Genomic DNA, 15,032 nt, shown 5'->3' on the forward strand with positions numbered 1-15,032 from the left:
TAATGGTGGTTTTAAAATAGAAAAAGTGTCAGCCCTTGGGAAAATAGATGCAAAATTAGTTTATGGTTAGAAATGTGGAACTACTGCAGACTTCAGTTGTGATAAAAGGGATCTCAAACATCTGTGTGTAAAGAAATACTGTTCCTTTACATCAACACATGGTTAGAGATCATTGAGAGATTGTTTCTACTCCTGGAAATGGTTACCTTTGTGAATATGTGCTGTCCATGAAAATAGTTTAAAAGGGTAGTGTCCTCGACTTATCTTTAGTTGTTCTGGTGACTTCATGAACCTAGAGTTTCAAATTACATGTAATTTATGTGAAGTTATATTCTTAGCAGGCTACTGTTAATGCAAACTAATTGCATTTCTGTTTCACCTAGGGACTTACACTTTCTTTGTGTGAGATGACAGCTGTTTGATACGGATGCATCACAGCTGGGGGAAACATGTATTATTGCTGATGTTTTAAACTTGAAGGCCAGATGTAGACGAAAGTTCAGTTAATCTCTTTGTCTGTTACTGGAACTTGCTGCCTCCCTGACAGTGTGAATATCAGTGTTCATAGCCCTTTACATTTATGATACTGAGTTGCAATTTATTATACAAGAGCCTTGGCAATGACTTGCCATAGCTGACACAGCATCCTCAGATGCATCAGGAGGAGAATACGATGGTCAGTATTTCACTGTTCTTTATGAAATATTAAGGGCTCGATTCTGATGTTAAGGCATAACCTTTCATTTGAGGTGGTGCAGCAGTACACTGTCTCATGGAGGCACAATATCTCCTAGAGTTCCAGGGAGCAAAGGAGTGGGGGAGAAGGTAACCATTGAACCAAAACCCTTGAAGAGGTGCAATATGTATTTCCTCTGCTGCTTGGAGGTGAATGCTATCGTATTGTGCTAGGCCTCTGCACACATGCAAAGGCTATTTTTGACCACCTTCCCTCTCCTCTGACTGTAATATACCTAATGTAAGGGGCTGCATGATCCAGTACATGTGGGTACACCTACACAGCAGTTGAACACCCATGGCTCGTCTGAGTCAGCTAATTCGGGCTCATGGGGCTATAAAAATGCTATGTTTAGGTTTGGGCTTGGGACTGAAGCCCAGGCTCTGGGACTTCACAAGGGAGGAGGATCCCAGAGCCCAAGCTCCAGCCCGAGCCTAAACAGCTATGCAGCAATTTTTAGCCCCACAGCCTGAGCTCCATGAGTGAGAGTCAGCTGACCTGGGCTAGCCACAGTCGTGCCATGGATCTCTCATTCCAGTGTATACATCCCTAAATCATTGATTTTTATCGTCTGGAATCCCAGCTTCAAATATGGCTTGGATCACAAGTGATATGAATTTGAATAATATAAAAATGTTTCAGGCTAACAGCCTTCACATTGGGTAAGCACTGCACAATTTAGTATGATTGTCCATATCAACTCAGAGGATGATCCTAGAAGCAGTAGTGTTCTATTGGGAAGATTGCACATCTCTTACCAGAACAATGCATGGCTCTAGCTAGGTCAACCGGCGTTACACTTATTACTGTTTTCACACTATGCTCTTAATTCTCAGTATTGCAGTAGGACGGAAAGGGAGATATTCACCCAGATTCTTTGCTTATCTTCCAGTTTATCTAGTTACAGCTCCTCATTCTTGGGGCCAGGTCTGTCTTCCTGAGTTGCGACATAGGTAAGAGCAGCCCAGGGCTGTTCCAATTTACACTGGATGGCTACAGTCAGTATGGAACCATTACCCCAAGGGAGCCTCGTAGGAACACATTGAATTTCAGCTGCCTCCTCATCCCTGCCTGGGAACCAAACTGGAGGAGTGGAGCAGGAGCTGGATGTGCTGGTACAGCACCAGCAGAGAATTGCTCCACACCAGAAGAATTTTCATATGGCCATATTCAGCTTCTTTCTCTCTCTTTCTGTCTCTTTCTCTCTCTTTCTCTCAGTGAAAGAGAGAGCCAAAGAGTCTTATAAGCAAATGGCACTAGGAACCGAACAAATGAGGAATGTTTACTGCAGCACCATGAGTAACGGTAAATCAGCAACAAATCAAGAACAAGTATCTGGGGTTAGCCGTGTTAGTCTGTATCCAAATCAAGAACAGTGACTAAAAATCCAAGATTTCCCAGATTCCTCAATATCATGTGCATTCCCTTTCCAGTAGACATGCGGAAAAGCAGAGGCTTCCTGCCACAAAAAGGAAGTGCTGAACAATGCACCTCCACTCATCTCAAGTAGCATCAAAGCCTGCAATGTGTCTTTGAGAGAATAAGATGATCCACACACTGTAGAAAGGTTCCTGAGTAGCAGCCGTGTTAGTCTGTATCCGTAAAAAGAAAAGGAGTACTTGTGGCACCTTAGAGACTAACTGTGGAAAGAGCTTGTGGAAAGCCTGGCATCTGTTGATTCTGCAGCTGAAGCTATTGTGGTCCATATTGAGCAACCAGTAATTCTGAAACAACCCCCCCCCCCAAAGAAAAACAAAAAATTCGGAGTGAACTAGAAAGGTTTCTTTCCTTTCTTTTCACATTCTTAAGAATTGTCTTTGCTGTATTTTAAAATGATCATTATGTAGTAAATATTTGCATTTTTGAGCCCTGAAGCTGTGGCCAATTTCTTTCACCCACTCCCTCCTTTCCTTTATTTATTTAAAAAAAAAAACAACAGAAAGCAAATAAACTACAAAGAGAGAGAAACTTTAAAAAGTAAATTTAAAGTGTGGTGCATGGCAAATTAGGCACACAGCTCCCATTAGCAATAAAGCAATAGAATGAGTTGCATGTCTAATTCACAACATGCTGTGCTGAAAATGCAGTCTTTAGTACTCAGTGAAAAGAACTGTGAAGCCTATCCAGTTAGATGCAGCTTTATGGGTTTTTAGAGGTGGGGGAGGCAAGCTTTTAGAGTATAAAATAAGGCATTTTTAAGGCTTTCTGTCTGTGGCTTCCAAGCAATAAAGCATCAGTTAAATTTGATATTTTTGTGGCTCCTGAGACTTGCTGCTACAGTGGACTTTTACCAGTTACTCTTCTTTAGGGAAATCTGGAAACCAAACCCCAGCTGTGTCAGTATACTGGCTGTAAACAAACAGTAAAAAACTTCCAAGTAGAAAATAGCATAAATGTTTAAACCAAGAAACACGTTTCATTCTAGGAAGAAAATACTTCAACATAGGGTTTTTTCCCCCCTGAATTTTCCTTCAAAGCACAGAATTGTACATCTTGAGGATTACTTTCCTTGAGCTCATTGAACAGTTTGCCTCAAGAAAAGGCATGAATGTTCTCTTCCCAGCCTATAGTCAAGACAATCTCTAGGGCAGTGGTTTTCAACCCTTTTTCATTTGCAGACCCCTAAACAATTTCTAATAGAGATGTAGCCCCTTTGGAAATTCAACCTGTGGTCTGCAAACTCCTACCATAGAAGTCTTACACTGAAAACTGACTGAACAGAATTCAACTGTAAATGTTGCACGTGCTCAGCATGGCAGTTGACACAGTGGGAGAAAGGGGACTAAACTGTGGGTTTCTATGATAATGACAACACTTCCAGATTTTGGCCTATAGGTGCGGGTATTCACATACTTTTGATCAGAAAAACAGAAAGTAAATAAGGAAATGTTGTTTAGTGTTTCTCATAACACAAGAACTAGGGGTCACCAAATGAAATTAATAGGCAGCAGGTTTAAAACAAACAAAAGGAAGATTTTTTTTCATACAATGCACAGTGTCAGTCTGTGGAACTCTTTGCCAGAGGATGTTGTGAAGGCCAAGACTATAACAGGGTTCTAAAAAGAACCAGATAGCCATTGATGGACCTATCCTCCATTAACTTATTAACCAGAATGGGCAGGGATGGTGTCCCTAGCCTCTGTTTGCCAGAAGCTGGGAATGGGTGACGGGATGGATCACTTGATGATAACCTGTTCTGTTCATTCCCTTTGGGGCACCTGACACTGGCCACTGTTGGAAGACAGGATACTGCGCTAGATGGACCCTTGGTCTGACCCAGGATGACTGTTATGTTCTTAATGTCTTTTCTGGGATCTGAAACTTTATTTTCATAATCACCATTCATGGACCCCTTAGACATAGTCTGCGGACTCCCAGGGGTCTACAGACCACAGGTTGAAAATTACTGCTCTAGGGTAGTTGTGTATCAGTACCCTGCTTGTTCAGTTCATTAAAGAATGTGGGAAGAGGTTGAACATTTCTACCATATCCACTCATGAAAGGTAGTCTTGCAGTTGGTCTACCGCTGTGCGTGGTTTTAAATGCAACTGTTCAGTCTTCGCTTGGTGCCAACATCAGTGTCTGCTTGTGTATGATGTTGCAGGTGTCAGTGAATGCTGCTGTGAAACTATAATGTAAATGTGCTGCCTTTCATAGGGTTCTGTATTGGTACCATACTTGCATTCAATTCCTAAGAAACCCAATAGCTATCACTGCAGAATAGAGTTGTCCAAAGAACTGGAATTTTTGGTCCTTGACAATAAGCTAAATGCACCCCACTAGCTTCAAGTGCAAAATAACTATGATATTTAGGTCACGTACAAGCGATGTTAAGCCACATGGGGAAATTGCTATTTTTGCATACTAAGCTTTCATATGATTCTGTGTAGCATAAAGAGTAACGGATGCTATAATCGTTTCAGATACAGAGAATGTCCAAGAAATATGATACAAGAGAGAGATTTATTTTTTCCAGTGTACCAGCAGCTATACTGCCATTAGCTGAAACGGCAGTCTGATTTGCTGGGTTAGAGCAAGACAAAACTTGGGGCTATACGTACAAAAAGAGAGGTGGCAACTGCTGAGACTCATTTCCACAGTTAAAGATTACTAAATTAGTTTTTGTGGTTATTCAAGACTCAAATGTTGGATATGCAGTGCTAACTCACTCCTTCATAGTGTAGTTCTAGGGAGTATGAGAGTTACTCTTGTCGTTCGGTCCTGATCCTGCAGCTGATATTATACTGACCTGAACAAAACTACATTCACTCTAACAGAGCTTCATGTGGTATCGGTGGTTTGCTCACATGTATGCTTTCAGGATCAGAGCTGTAGACTATATTTACTGGTGCTATCACAGTTCTAATGAATGAAATTATAAAATCCAGTTCACAAATTGTATTGTTTGACCCTTTTAGAATAACTTTGTAGTAGCTGATCTGCTGGGGTGGGGATTCTGAAAAGCTGGTGTCATTGATAGTTAATTAATCTTCCTTAGAAACCTCAAACATCTGCTTAGCAATCTTCCATTGTTTAAATTGTGCTTAATTTTTGTTGATTACATTAAAATATAAATCAGGGTAACTGATCGGGCAATCAAAATTCTAATGTATGTTTTGTTAACACTTAGATGTTCCTTAAATTCAAGGCATTTTAGCATAAGTATCACAAGTCCATTCACTTAATTGTACCATTTCTGTTCATTCTTATTTTACATACCCCTATTTAAAGAATGTTTTAAATATTTTTACTTTTTTCCATGAAAAAGTATAGATTGCATATAATCGTCCAAGTAACTATACAGTAATTCTAATTTGAAGGATAACTGTTACCACCTCTGGTTTATATGTTCAACTCAGTTTCATTATCATTCATTTGAGTACAAGTTATAGCTACCTCACCTATATTCTTTGAACTGTCCATACACACAATTATTTTTGAGCATGATTCTTTAGCATTAAGTGTTTAAAGCAGGAATGGGTAAGAGCCTGAGTTCTTACCCCGATTTTTATTGGGGACTGTTCAGATGAAGGGTTTTGCTTTGGATCCATTTCCATTCTAAAACAAACATGACTAATGTGGTGGTCTATGCTGACCATTGGTCAGTAAAATGATTGAGTTCATGTTCTTTGGGATAGCAGACAAATCTCTTTTCTTAACTGTGTAGGTCCTGCCATTGAACTTGAAAAAGGAAAACCAGAATCCATTGAGCCTGAGCCTGAGATACAGAAAACATTCAGTGAGGAAGCGAATACATCAACATACTATCCTGCCCCTGTTCCAGTAATGGACAAGTATATTCTCGAGAACGGAAAGGTATTTGAAACTAAATACTTTATAAATAGTTTTTAACTGTTCTTCGGGTGGATTTCATACCAAACTTTCATGACATTAGAGTCTTTGCTGTAAGCTACTATTGTGTTTAGTGTTTTCCTAAATTTTCACAAAGTACAATAGTATCCGTATAATAAGATTACAGGAACATCAATCACTGTGTGTGTCACTCTGAAGCTTATGTCTGTAGAGTTGGTAGGAAATAATGTAAATAGCTACAAACATGGTTGGTGGCCCTTTTTTTATTCAGAATATCCTCAGGATGAATCATCATTGGGTATTGTGATCTGTTACCATTCAGTTTTCAAATTTACAGCCATTTTGACTTGACAGATTACACCTACAGCTATAGAAAAGCATGTATCTATGGCATGCCAAAAGTTCTAAGATCACTGTGACCAATTGCCTCCTTTACAGCCAAGTTGAATGCAACAGTTTCACTGGTTGTATGAGGGGGACACTGGATTTTGGCAACTGCCACCTGCACAAAACACAAATCTCTCAGTGCAACCTTCTCTAGACACACATCAACACGACCACCGCCACACACTGCAGTCAGCACACACAGTAACCCCAAACATGCCTCACCACAACATATACCCTTCATTCACAATGTGTACAAATTCACATTTCTTCCTGCACAACACAACAGAACCCCCCATTCAACAGCACAATCAGCACACACCACAACTCCAAACATTTGAGTATCTAAAATGTTTGTTGAGCCTGTGTGAAAACAAGTACAAACATGGTCGAGAGCGCTTGTTGTTCACAAGGTTCTGTCATCACTGGAGGTTTATGACTTGTTACTGTCCAATTTTTAAGTTCTCAGCCATTTTCAGCCTTTTTACATTTATGACTTTACGAATTACACCTGTGTGACAGCATGGGATTGCAGGTAATAATCCCTAAGTAATAGACAGTTATACAAATATGTACCATATTTGAAACTGATAGTTGGTGGTAAGATCAATGCTACTTTGAAGTGAATGCACACAGTCAATATACGGAAAAGGACACAATGAATAAACTTAAGTGTTTACATAAATCCACTGGAATTATACCATACTCAGCAGATCCCCATTCCTGGGATGTGTATGCAGTCAGTGCCACAATTGGAGAACCTCTGGAAAGCAATATCCACATCAGGCTCCACCATGGTCCTTTTAGCTACCAAATACTATTTCATATAGTTACAGTGGCAGAAAAACATAGCACATTCCATTTCACCTTAAAATCAACATTACACAATTGATTGCATCTGGTTTTTTGACACGTCCCTTGAATATGAAGTTAAAATAATAATTCATTGTTCTGTATTTTAACAGAGATATCCAAACACTTAGTTTGTTGGGATTTAGATTGTTGTAACCATTTTAAAACAATTGATACATTTTGGTGACACACTTAAGGTGGCTAATTTTTAACATTTTCACTAATTCGTGCAATTCTTTTTAACCTGAACTGCAGTGGAGTTGTAGAAAGGCTGTTTTACAAACTTCACACTGTGTGGTATTGGATGTGATCATGGTACGATTCTCACTCATGTCAGAGAAACTCTTCTCTATCCCAAAAGAGAGGACAGCATTACAAAAAAAATTAAAGATGAGCTTGTGGCATTCATGAAAAATGTTGATCTAAGGTGTGTGTTAGTCAGATACATTGTTCATGTTGTCATGGTTACTAAAGTATTCTGTTCTTTGTTTTTGTTCTTGGAGGTTGATGCTGTGCTCGGTGATTTCAGTGGCAAAGCTCCCATTGCCTTCACCAGGCAAAGGATCTTACACTTTGTGTCTGTCATCCAAAGATCACAAAATACTTACAAAAAATTGATTTCATTAGGCCTCACAGCACTACCTCTGAGAGTAGTAGATAAGTATTATCATGCCCATTTTACAGAAGGGTAAAACGAGGGTGGGGGAATAAGTTGCTTGCATAAAAATATACAGCAAGTTAGTAACAGCTGGAAATTATAAAAGAGAAACAGGATTCCTGTGGTCAAGTGGCCTGCTATAACCACAGACATCTATTTGATACCAACAATAACATTTCCTTCGAATAAATGAAAAGTTTTCAAAGAATGGAGACTGTTTGAAACATGAATCTTTAAAAAACTTTTGTTATAACAGGCTATTTTAAAATATTTTAAGTAAAAACTAGTGAGTTACATGATGTACTTAAGGCCTAGAAAGAGACTAAGGTATCTGTGCATGTTAATATGGAGTAGCTAGCTATACCATGGAATACATTATACTTAGCTTTTTGGTAAAATGGAGCATTTAGCTTTCTGGTTTTCACTTAGTAGTCAAACCCAGAATTCAGCACTTCAGAGTGCTACTGATTTTTTGTTTTAAATCTCCTTGAAATATTCTAAACAACTACATTGTGTTTCTTATTTAGAGGTATTTGTATTTTAGTCTTGGAAAGTCCAAAATCATCCTGATTTCTGAGTGCTGGCTGCTGGCTATGAATGGAGTTGTTTTACAGAGTATGGGGATGGAGCCAAAAGAAAATACTTTAAAATAAATAAATAAAATAAAGTAATTAAATAGAGACTGATCAGAGTGGAGAGAGGGAAGTAATTGCATATTGAGGATTATGTAACTTGTTTGTCTGTCTGTCTGGTTTTTTCACCTATGTAGTAACATTCTTTAAAATATCTGGTGATGAAAGGAATATTTTTTATGCATGACTATTTAAAAGAACAAACTATAATCTGCCTTTTTCAGTTTTATCTCTGTCTAAAGAAATTATATACAGAAGAGGCAATTTGCTTTGTGTTCATCATATTTTCAGGAAAAGTAGACTCTTTACTTGATTGCCACATGGCAATCAGTAACTAGAACATTAATATTTCTACAGTTAAGGTTTTAAACAATGTTACTTAAGGACACTGTGAAGGGACTGTCATCTCTTGATTGCCTCCTTACAGCTGGGTGCGGTATTTACTCTTGGGGGAATTCTGCGAATCTGCGGACACACACAATTCATCTGTCTCGCATAATTTTGTATTTTCCCGCATAAAAACATTTTGCCTAAGTGCTGCATTTCTGCCTTTTGCCCACCAGAGGCTGCTGTGGCGCTAGAACAGGCAGCATGAACGCAGCTGGCTGTCCTGGCACCACAGCAGCTTCTGGTGGGCAAAAGGCAGAACTGCAGTATTTCTGGGCCAGAATGTTTTTTTATGCGGGAAAACACAAAATTCTGTGCCTAGTGCTGTGGAATTGCCCCCGGAGTAGAGTTCATAACAGCACCCTGAACAGAGTGGGGCACAAAGGGCTGCTGTGGGGTTCAGAATAGCTATGGGGGGGGGGGGAGACACAGACTGGAGCATGGGCTCAGGAGCTAGTGGGGATTGGAAGGGGGCTGCAGAGACCCATGAGGATGAGGGGTGCATGGAGGGGGCAGAAGTGCCTGACTGAATGTGAGAGGCTTGGGGTCAGCCAGGATCTTCATGGGGGAGGCTTCCCAACATCCTAAGAATTCCCCCTCCCCAAGAAAAACCTCCCACCCACACCCAACACCCTCCAGATTCACTCCTAGGCTCCTTCCCTCTCCCTCAGCTCTTCCGTTACCCCTGACTCCCCCAAGCCTTTGCATTGCTTCTGACAGGTGCAGGAAATACGGTTCTGTATTGTAATTTAAATGTATTGCACAAGGTTCTGTATTAATATGCCTAGTAAGGAATCTATTTGTCCAAAAAAAAAAAAAATCTTTTTTTTCTCTCTGCATTGTTAGACGTACTTGCTGACAGATATTTTGAAATAAATTACCAAAATAATTGTAACTGGCATGATTATGTTGTGTTATTTTGACAAATAAAATATATAGAATTTTGCAGAATTTTCAAATGTGTGCAGAATTTTTAATTTTTTGGTGCGGAATTCCCCCAGGAGTAGGTATTGCAGTCCTTCTCTCATCCCTGGTGTCTTCTGCAGTCTTTCAGCCAGCCAATCGTGGTGGGTCTTCCATGGCTTGGCCCTCTGGCCAATTCACGAAGTCCAAATGAACCCCTTCTGGGGTATTAAAGAGTCCAATAAATAAACGGTCTATTTGTCCTTGCTGGGGTCGTCAGCCCCATCTCTGGGGCCCTTTAAATTCAGCCTTTTGTTCAGGCTCACAAATTAGCTCCATTCTCTCCTTGGGGTTTATACCACTTTACCTGTGGCCAGTAGAGGAACCTGGGCCCACCCGCTACTCTGAGTTCCAACCGAGGGACTATACACAGTGGCCACATGCTGTTTGATTTAATTTTTTCTGCTTCTTTCCTTGGTGTTTTCCCACCTGGGTCCTTTAGCTTTACCCTTATCTCGGGTCCTCTCTCTCTCCCTCCATTCAAAGCAAGCTATGCAAAACACAGTCAGAAAACAAACTCGGGCTATTCTTCAGGTTCCTTTGGCCAGGACTGCTAAGGCCAGGCAGCTCCTTTTATTTCGGTCATCAGGGCCTTGGTTGGCTGTTGCTTGCCTTTCTAGCTTTTAGAGGACCAGGTCTCTCTGGTTTCCAAAATGGCCACTCTGGAGACTCCTCTGTGGGCAAGGTTGAAAGATCTACCTTTGCTGCTCTTTTCATTTAAGCTTGTTGCTACTTGGGACTGGGTGTAGTAGGACCACAGGGCTCCCAGCAGGGAGCCACAAAGGCCAAATACACCATATCACAGACACTGTTATAATAAAAATGGTTTTCAGGCAATAGCTTGCAGTCCTAACTCAGGAAAAACTCCAGTTAAAGTCATTGAGAATTTTTATTGAACAGAGACTCAGAAATTGGACCTATGTAATTTAAAAATGTCTTTGCCCAATTTTCAGTGAACGTAATGAGAGTGTTCACATGTATAAAGTCACTCATTTATGTGTGAGGTGTGCAATGCAGATCTTTTATATGAGTAACGTAGATAACATTTTAGATAATTGAACATGAAAGATGTAAAAAATCAAACTTAATTTTACTGTTAGACTATTTATTTTCCTTTTTTCCTTCTTCCTTCCCTTTTCCTTTAACAGTATTACAGAAATATTGTTGCATTTCTCCATAATAGTAGTTCAGTTGTAGCTATTAGGAATGGACAAACTTCATTGATGGAATTAGGTTTTGTGAAGCTTGCAAGCAGCCCTTTGGGTTCAAAGGGTTAACAATTAATTGGAGTGCTGGATTTCCCCAACCACCACCCTTGTAATTTAAACAGGGAGGCCTAATTCAGCTCCAATTGAAGTCAACATGAGGTTTATCACAGACTTCAATGGGACCAGAATTTGGTCCATTGTGTGCATCCCTCCCCGCCACCTCCCACAGCATGATTTGAATAAATTCTGTTCTCCTGGCAAAACGGAAGCCTGTGCTATGTACTAAGAGTAGGACTTTTTTCCTTGCCCCCAAATTAGGCTGGCACAAGTGATTGGCTTGAATACAGTGCATATAGCGAGTACTAGATATACTTGCTCATTATAATTTTTCTCTGTCCTATTTCTGGTCCTTTTATCATAGTCTTTCAGGACAGAGACTATGGGGGAAAAAAGTTAAGAGTAAAAGAACTGGAAAAGCAGAGGAAAGTGAAACACATGATGTAAGCGTTTGACTCAAACTTACTGACCCACAATGTTGGGCAGGGTTCAAAACTAGGCAAACTGAATTTGCTTAGTCTTAATTACTATTATTATAGTACGTAATACTAGTGTTCATACAGTACTTGTGTACCATAGATGTTAAGTTGTTTGTTTTATTACTACCTTCTAGGTCCATCTGGGCAGTGGAATCTGGGTAGATGAGGAGAAATGGCACCAGCTGCAAGTAACGCAAGGAGATTCAAAGTATACAAAAAACCTAGCTGTAATGATTTGGGGAACAGATGTTCTCAAGAACAGAAGCGTCACAGGAGTTGCAACCAAAAAAAAGAAAGATGCAGTTCCCAAGCCACCTCTCTCACCTCACAAATTAAGCATTGTCAGAGGTAGGTTACTTGAAAACTAGGTTCCTGCTGTGGAGTTTAAACATTAATCAGCTAGATGAAAAATGCTTCTATCTTATGTAAAATTCATCCACTTAAAAACTAAAATAAAAGTTACTGTTGCAACACACACTACTCCCCTCCCAAAAACAGACACTTGCTTGAATAGCCAGACCCACTGCAGTCCTTCGAGGGCCCAGTGCTACAAGATGACTTTGGTGGGGTTCAGGGTGCTCATCATGTCAAAGCAGGCATTTGCAGGATAGGCCCCAAATGAGCTTTGCAGACAGCACTCTGTTGGAATTTGTTGATAACTTACTGATGTTTTGTAATGCATGTATCACTTTTGACAAGCACTGGAATAACTTTACAACATTACAGCTATCCATTGGGAGACAGCCTTTCATTTCTCCCATCTCTAAGATACAACTCCCTCTGGGGTGGGGCACAGAAGCCGTTATTATAACATCTGTACAAATCTTCATCTCCCCCTTCCAAAAACAGATGTATAACAGCTTTTCCATTTGAACCAAAGTGAAGTTAGATGGATAGAAATCAATTTCTGTTGCTAAGTTGGAATTTGAGCAAGAAATGTAGATCAGTGACCCTAACTGGGCAAGAAGGATTGTGATGAGACCTTGAATAACCACGAGCAAGCATCCCATGTGCAAGGTGCTGAAAGAGTCAGAACAGTGGTTGTCCTTTATTTTAAGTGACTAATAAAGTTCAATCTTTTTGTATCATCATGCTTGCATTTTACACTGTCACTTCTAATAGTCGTCTTTGGTTCTACAGAGTCCTCTCTGTTAGAACTGAGCCAATTCTGCATGGAATTTTTATCAAGAGTGGGGTGTTAGCCTCTGCATTCTGCCTCCTAAAGCTCCTTGTGCAGTTTCAGTGGGATATTATTCTAAATTGCTGTGTAGGGTTCCTGCGAGCTGTATTAAATAGCGGCTGTATTCCAAATCAAACGTGGCTGTATTTTGGAAGCAGGAAATTTCTGTATGTATAGGTTATAAAGTGATCTTATTTCCAATTCCCTCATCCCAACTCACTCCTGTAATTAGTCATGCTTATTTCTTGTACCTTGTCCTTCAATTGGATAATAAGAATTTTGGGGCAGGGGACCATGCTTTCTTCTGTATGTTCAGTGCCTTGCTAAAGGGGCTCCATTTCTGGTGGGTGACTCTTGGTGCTACCACAGCACCACTAGTAAAGGAGTGTGACATAATATTCTGGTTGTAGCTATGACTGTCGCTCACCAGCTTCTACTAGCAATAGTTGGGTAAATCTCTCCAGGAGAAATGAATAGTCACTTCAAAAAAGTAATGGTTCCTGTAGATGATTAAAGCAGACTTTTTTATAGGTAACTGGTGATAGGGTGTGGAGTTCTGCTTGTTGGCTATTACTTAGTGGGTTTTTTCCCTCCACCAAATCACTGTATGAAGACTACTGTAGAATACAAACAGGGCCGCCACCACCCTGGACCCCTGCTGCGGGGCTTCCCTGGACCCTTTGAGGCTGGCCAGCAAATTCTGACCCTCACCCTGTGGAGCTGCGTGGCTACCCAGACCCTTGCTGCACACCTGCCCTGACCCCAGACCCTCACCATGGGGCTGGCTGCCTGCGGCAGCCCACCCTGGACCCCACGAGGCTGGGTGGGGCCAGCCAGCTGCCCTGACTCCAGACCCCTGCTGTCTGGCCCCCGACCCCGCCACATGGCTAGCTGCCCGGGCCCCTGTAGCAGGGCTGGCTGTGGCCCACCCTGAACCCTGAGGGGCGGGCTGACTGCAGACCCCTGCCACGTAGCTGCCCTGGGCCCTGTGGGGCTGGCTGTCTGGCAGACCCAGACCCCCACCATGTGAGCTGCACAGCTGCCCCAAGCCTGGACTGCCGGTGCAGGCCCGGCTACCCCCATCCCCAATCCCCACTGTGGGGATGACTTCTGCAGCCTACCCCGGACCCTGCGAGGCTGGATGGCCCCTGCGCAGCTGCCCTGACCTCGGAACCCCGCCATGCAGGGCTGTGGGGCTGCTTGCCCTGGACCCCTGCTGCATGGCTGCCTCGGAGCCCGCAGGGCCAGCTGCCCGCCCTGGATCCCCGCCACGTGGCTGCCCCGGATCCTGGACCCCCGCCGCAGGGATGCCCCGACTCCCGGAGCTGACTGCCTGCCCCTGACCCTGCCATGTGGGTGGGCTGGCTGCCCTGGCCGCCCTGTGACCTTGTGGGGCCGGCCAGCTGCCCAGACCCCCACTGAGCAGCTGCCCCAGATCCTGCAGCTCACAGGACTGGGCAGCTGCCCTGGACCCTGGGTCCCCAAACCTTGGGGCCAGTGAGAGCCCCAGATCCCTGACCCACAGGGTCAGCCACCAGCCCTGACCCCAGACTCCTGCCAGACGGGGTGGGCCAGCAGCCCTGACCCCACTGGGCAGCGTGGACACCTCTGCGCTGGGCAGTCAGGAACCTGGTGGCCCCGGTACTTTGGCAGTCATTAGCACAGAGCTTGGCCCACTGAGAACTGCTGCACTATAGACAGTCTCCCCATGCAGCCATTTATCTGCTGCCTGTGATGTGTGTAGGCAGCAGCAGGGGATGGCAGAGCAATTCTTCTGTTTGCAACATCAGGCAGTCTGTGGGCCTGATAGTTTTCTCTAAGTCAGGCTTCTCTGGTTTTCACCAGAATCAATAAGGTACTGCCAATTGATGCCTAGATCAGTCCCTGAAACTTTGAAATCGATTGGATGCAGTGTTCAAAAGTTATCACGCTACAGACACTGGAATGCTATGACACTGAGTGTAGGGCCCTGCTGTGCATGGCCAGTGACATGGACTGTGCACCTAAACAAAAGAGTACAATTCTCTTTACGCACCTGTGCAGACTACCTGAATCTCAGATCCAGGTGCGTAGGAGACAATGGGCTACTTGTCTACTTACACCCTCAACGTAGCTGGACGACAAGGAATGGGTGGACCCTGTCTCACTGATCAGTAGCTAAACCAGCAGCCTTATACCAGCAG

At 42.4% G+C, this 15,032-nt stretch overlaps 2 protein-coding genes across 2 annotated transcripts in view; both read left to right on the forward strand.

The window, feature by feature from the left end:
* Positions 1 to 15,032, forward strand: part of AGBL4 (AGBL carboxypeptidase 4) — a 1,393,122-nt gene that overhangs the window by 866,410 nt on the left and 511,680 nt on the right. The gene's annotated exons all lie outside the window — the stretch shown is intronic.
* Positions 1 to 15,032, forward strand: part of BEND5 (BEN domain containing 5) — a 37,171-nt gene that overhangs the window by 20,171 nt on the left and 1,968 nt on the right. The window contains 2 exon segments of the mRNA XM_073357769.2: positions 5,904 to 6,052; positions 11,804 to 12,017. Coding sequence (XP_073213870.2) covers positions 5,904 to 6,052; positions 11,804 to 12,017 — 363 coding nt within the window.

Source organism: Lepidochelys kempii, chromosome 8 (genome assembly GCF_965140285.1).
Source record: "Lepidochelys kempii isolate rLepKem1 chromosome 8, rLepKem1.hap1, whole genome shotgun sequence".
NCBI classification, from domain to species: domain Eukaryota; kingdom Metazoa; phylum Chordata; order Testudines; family Cheloniidae; genus Lepidochelys; species Lepidochelys kempii.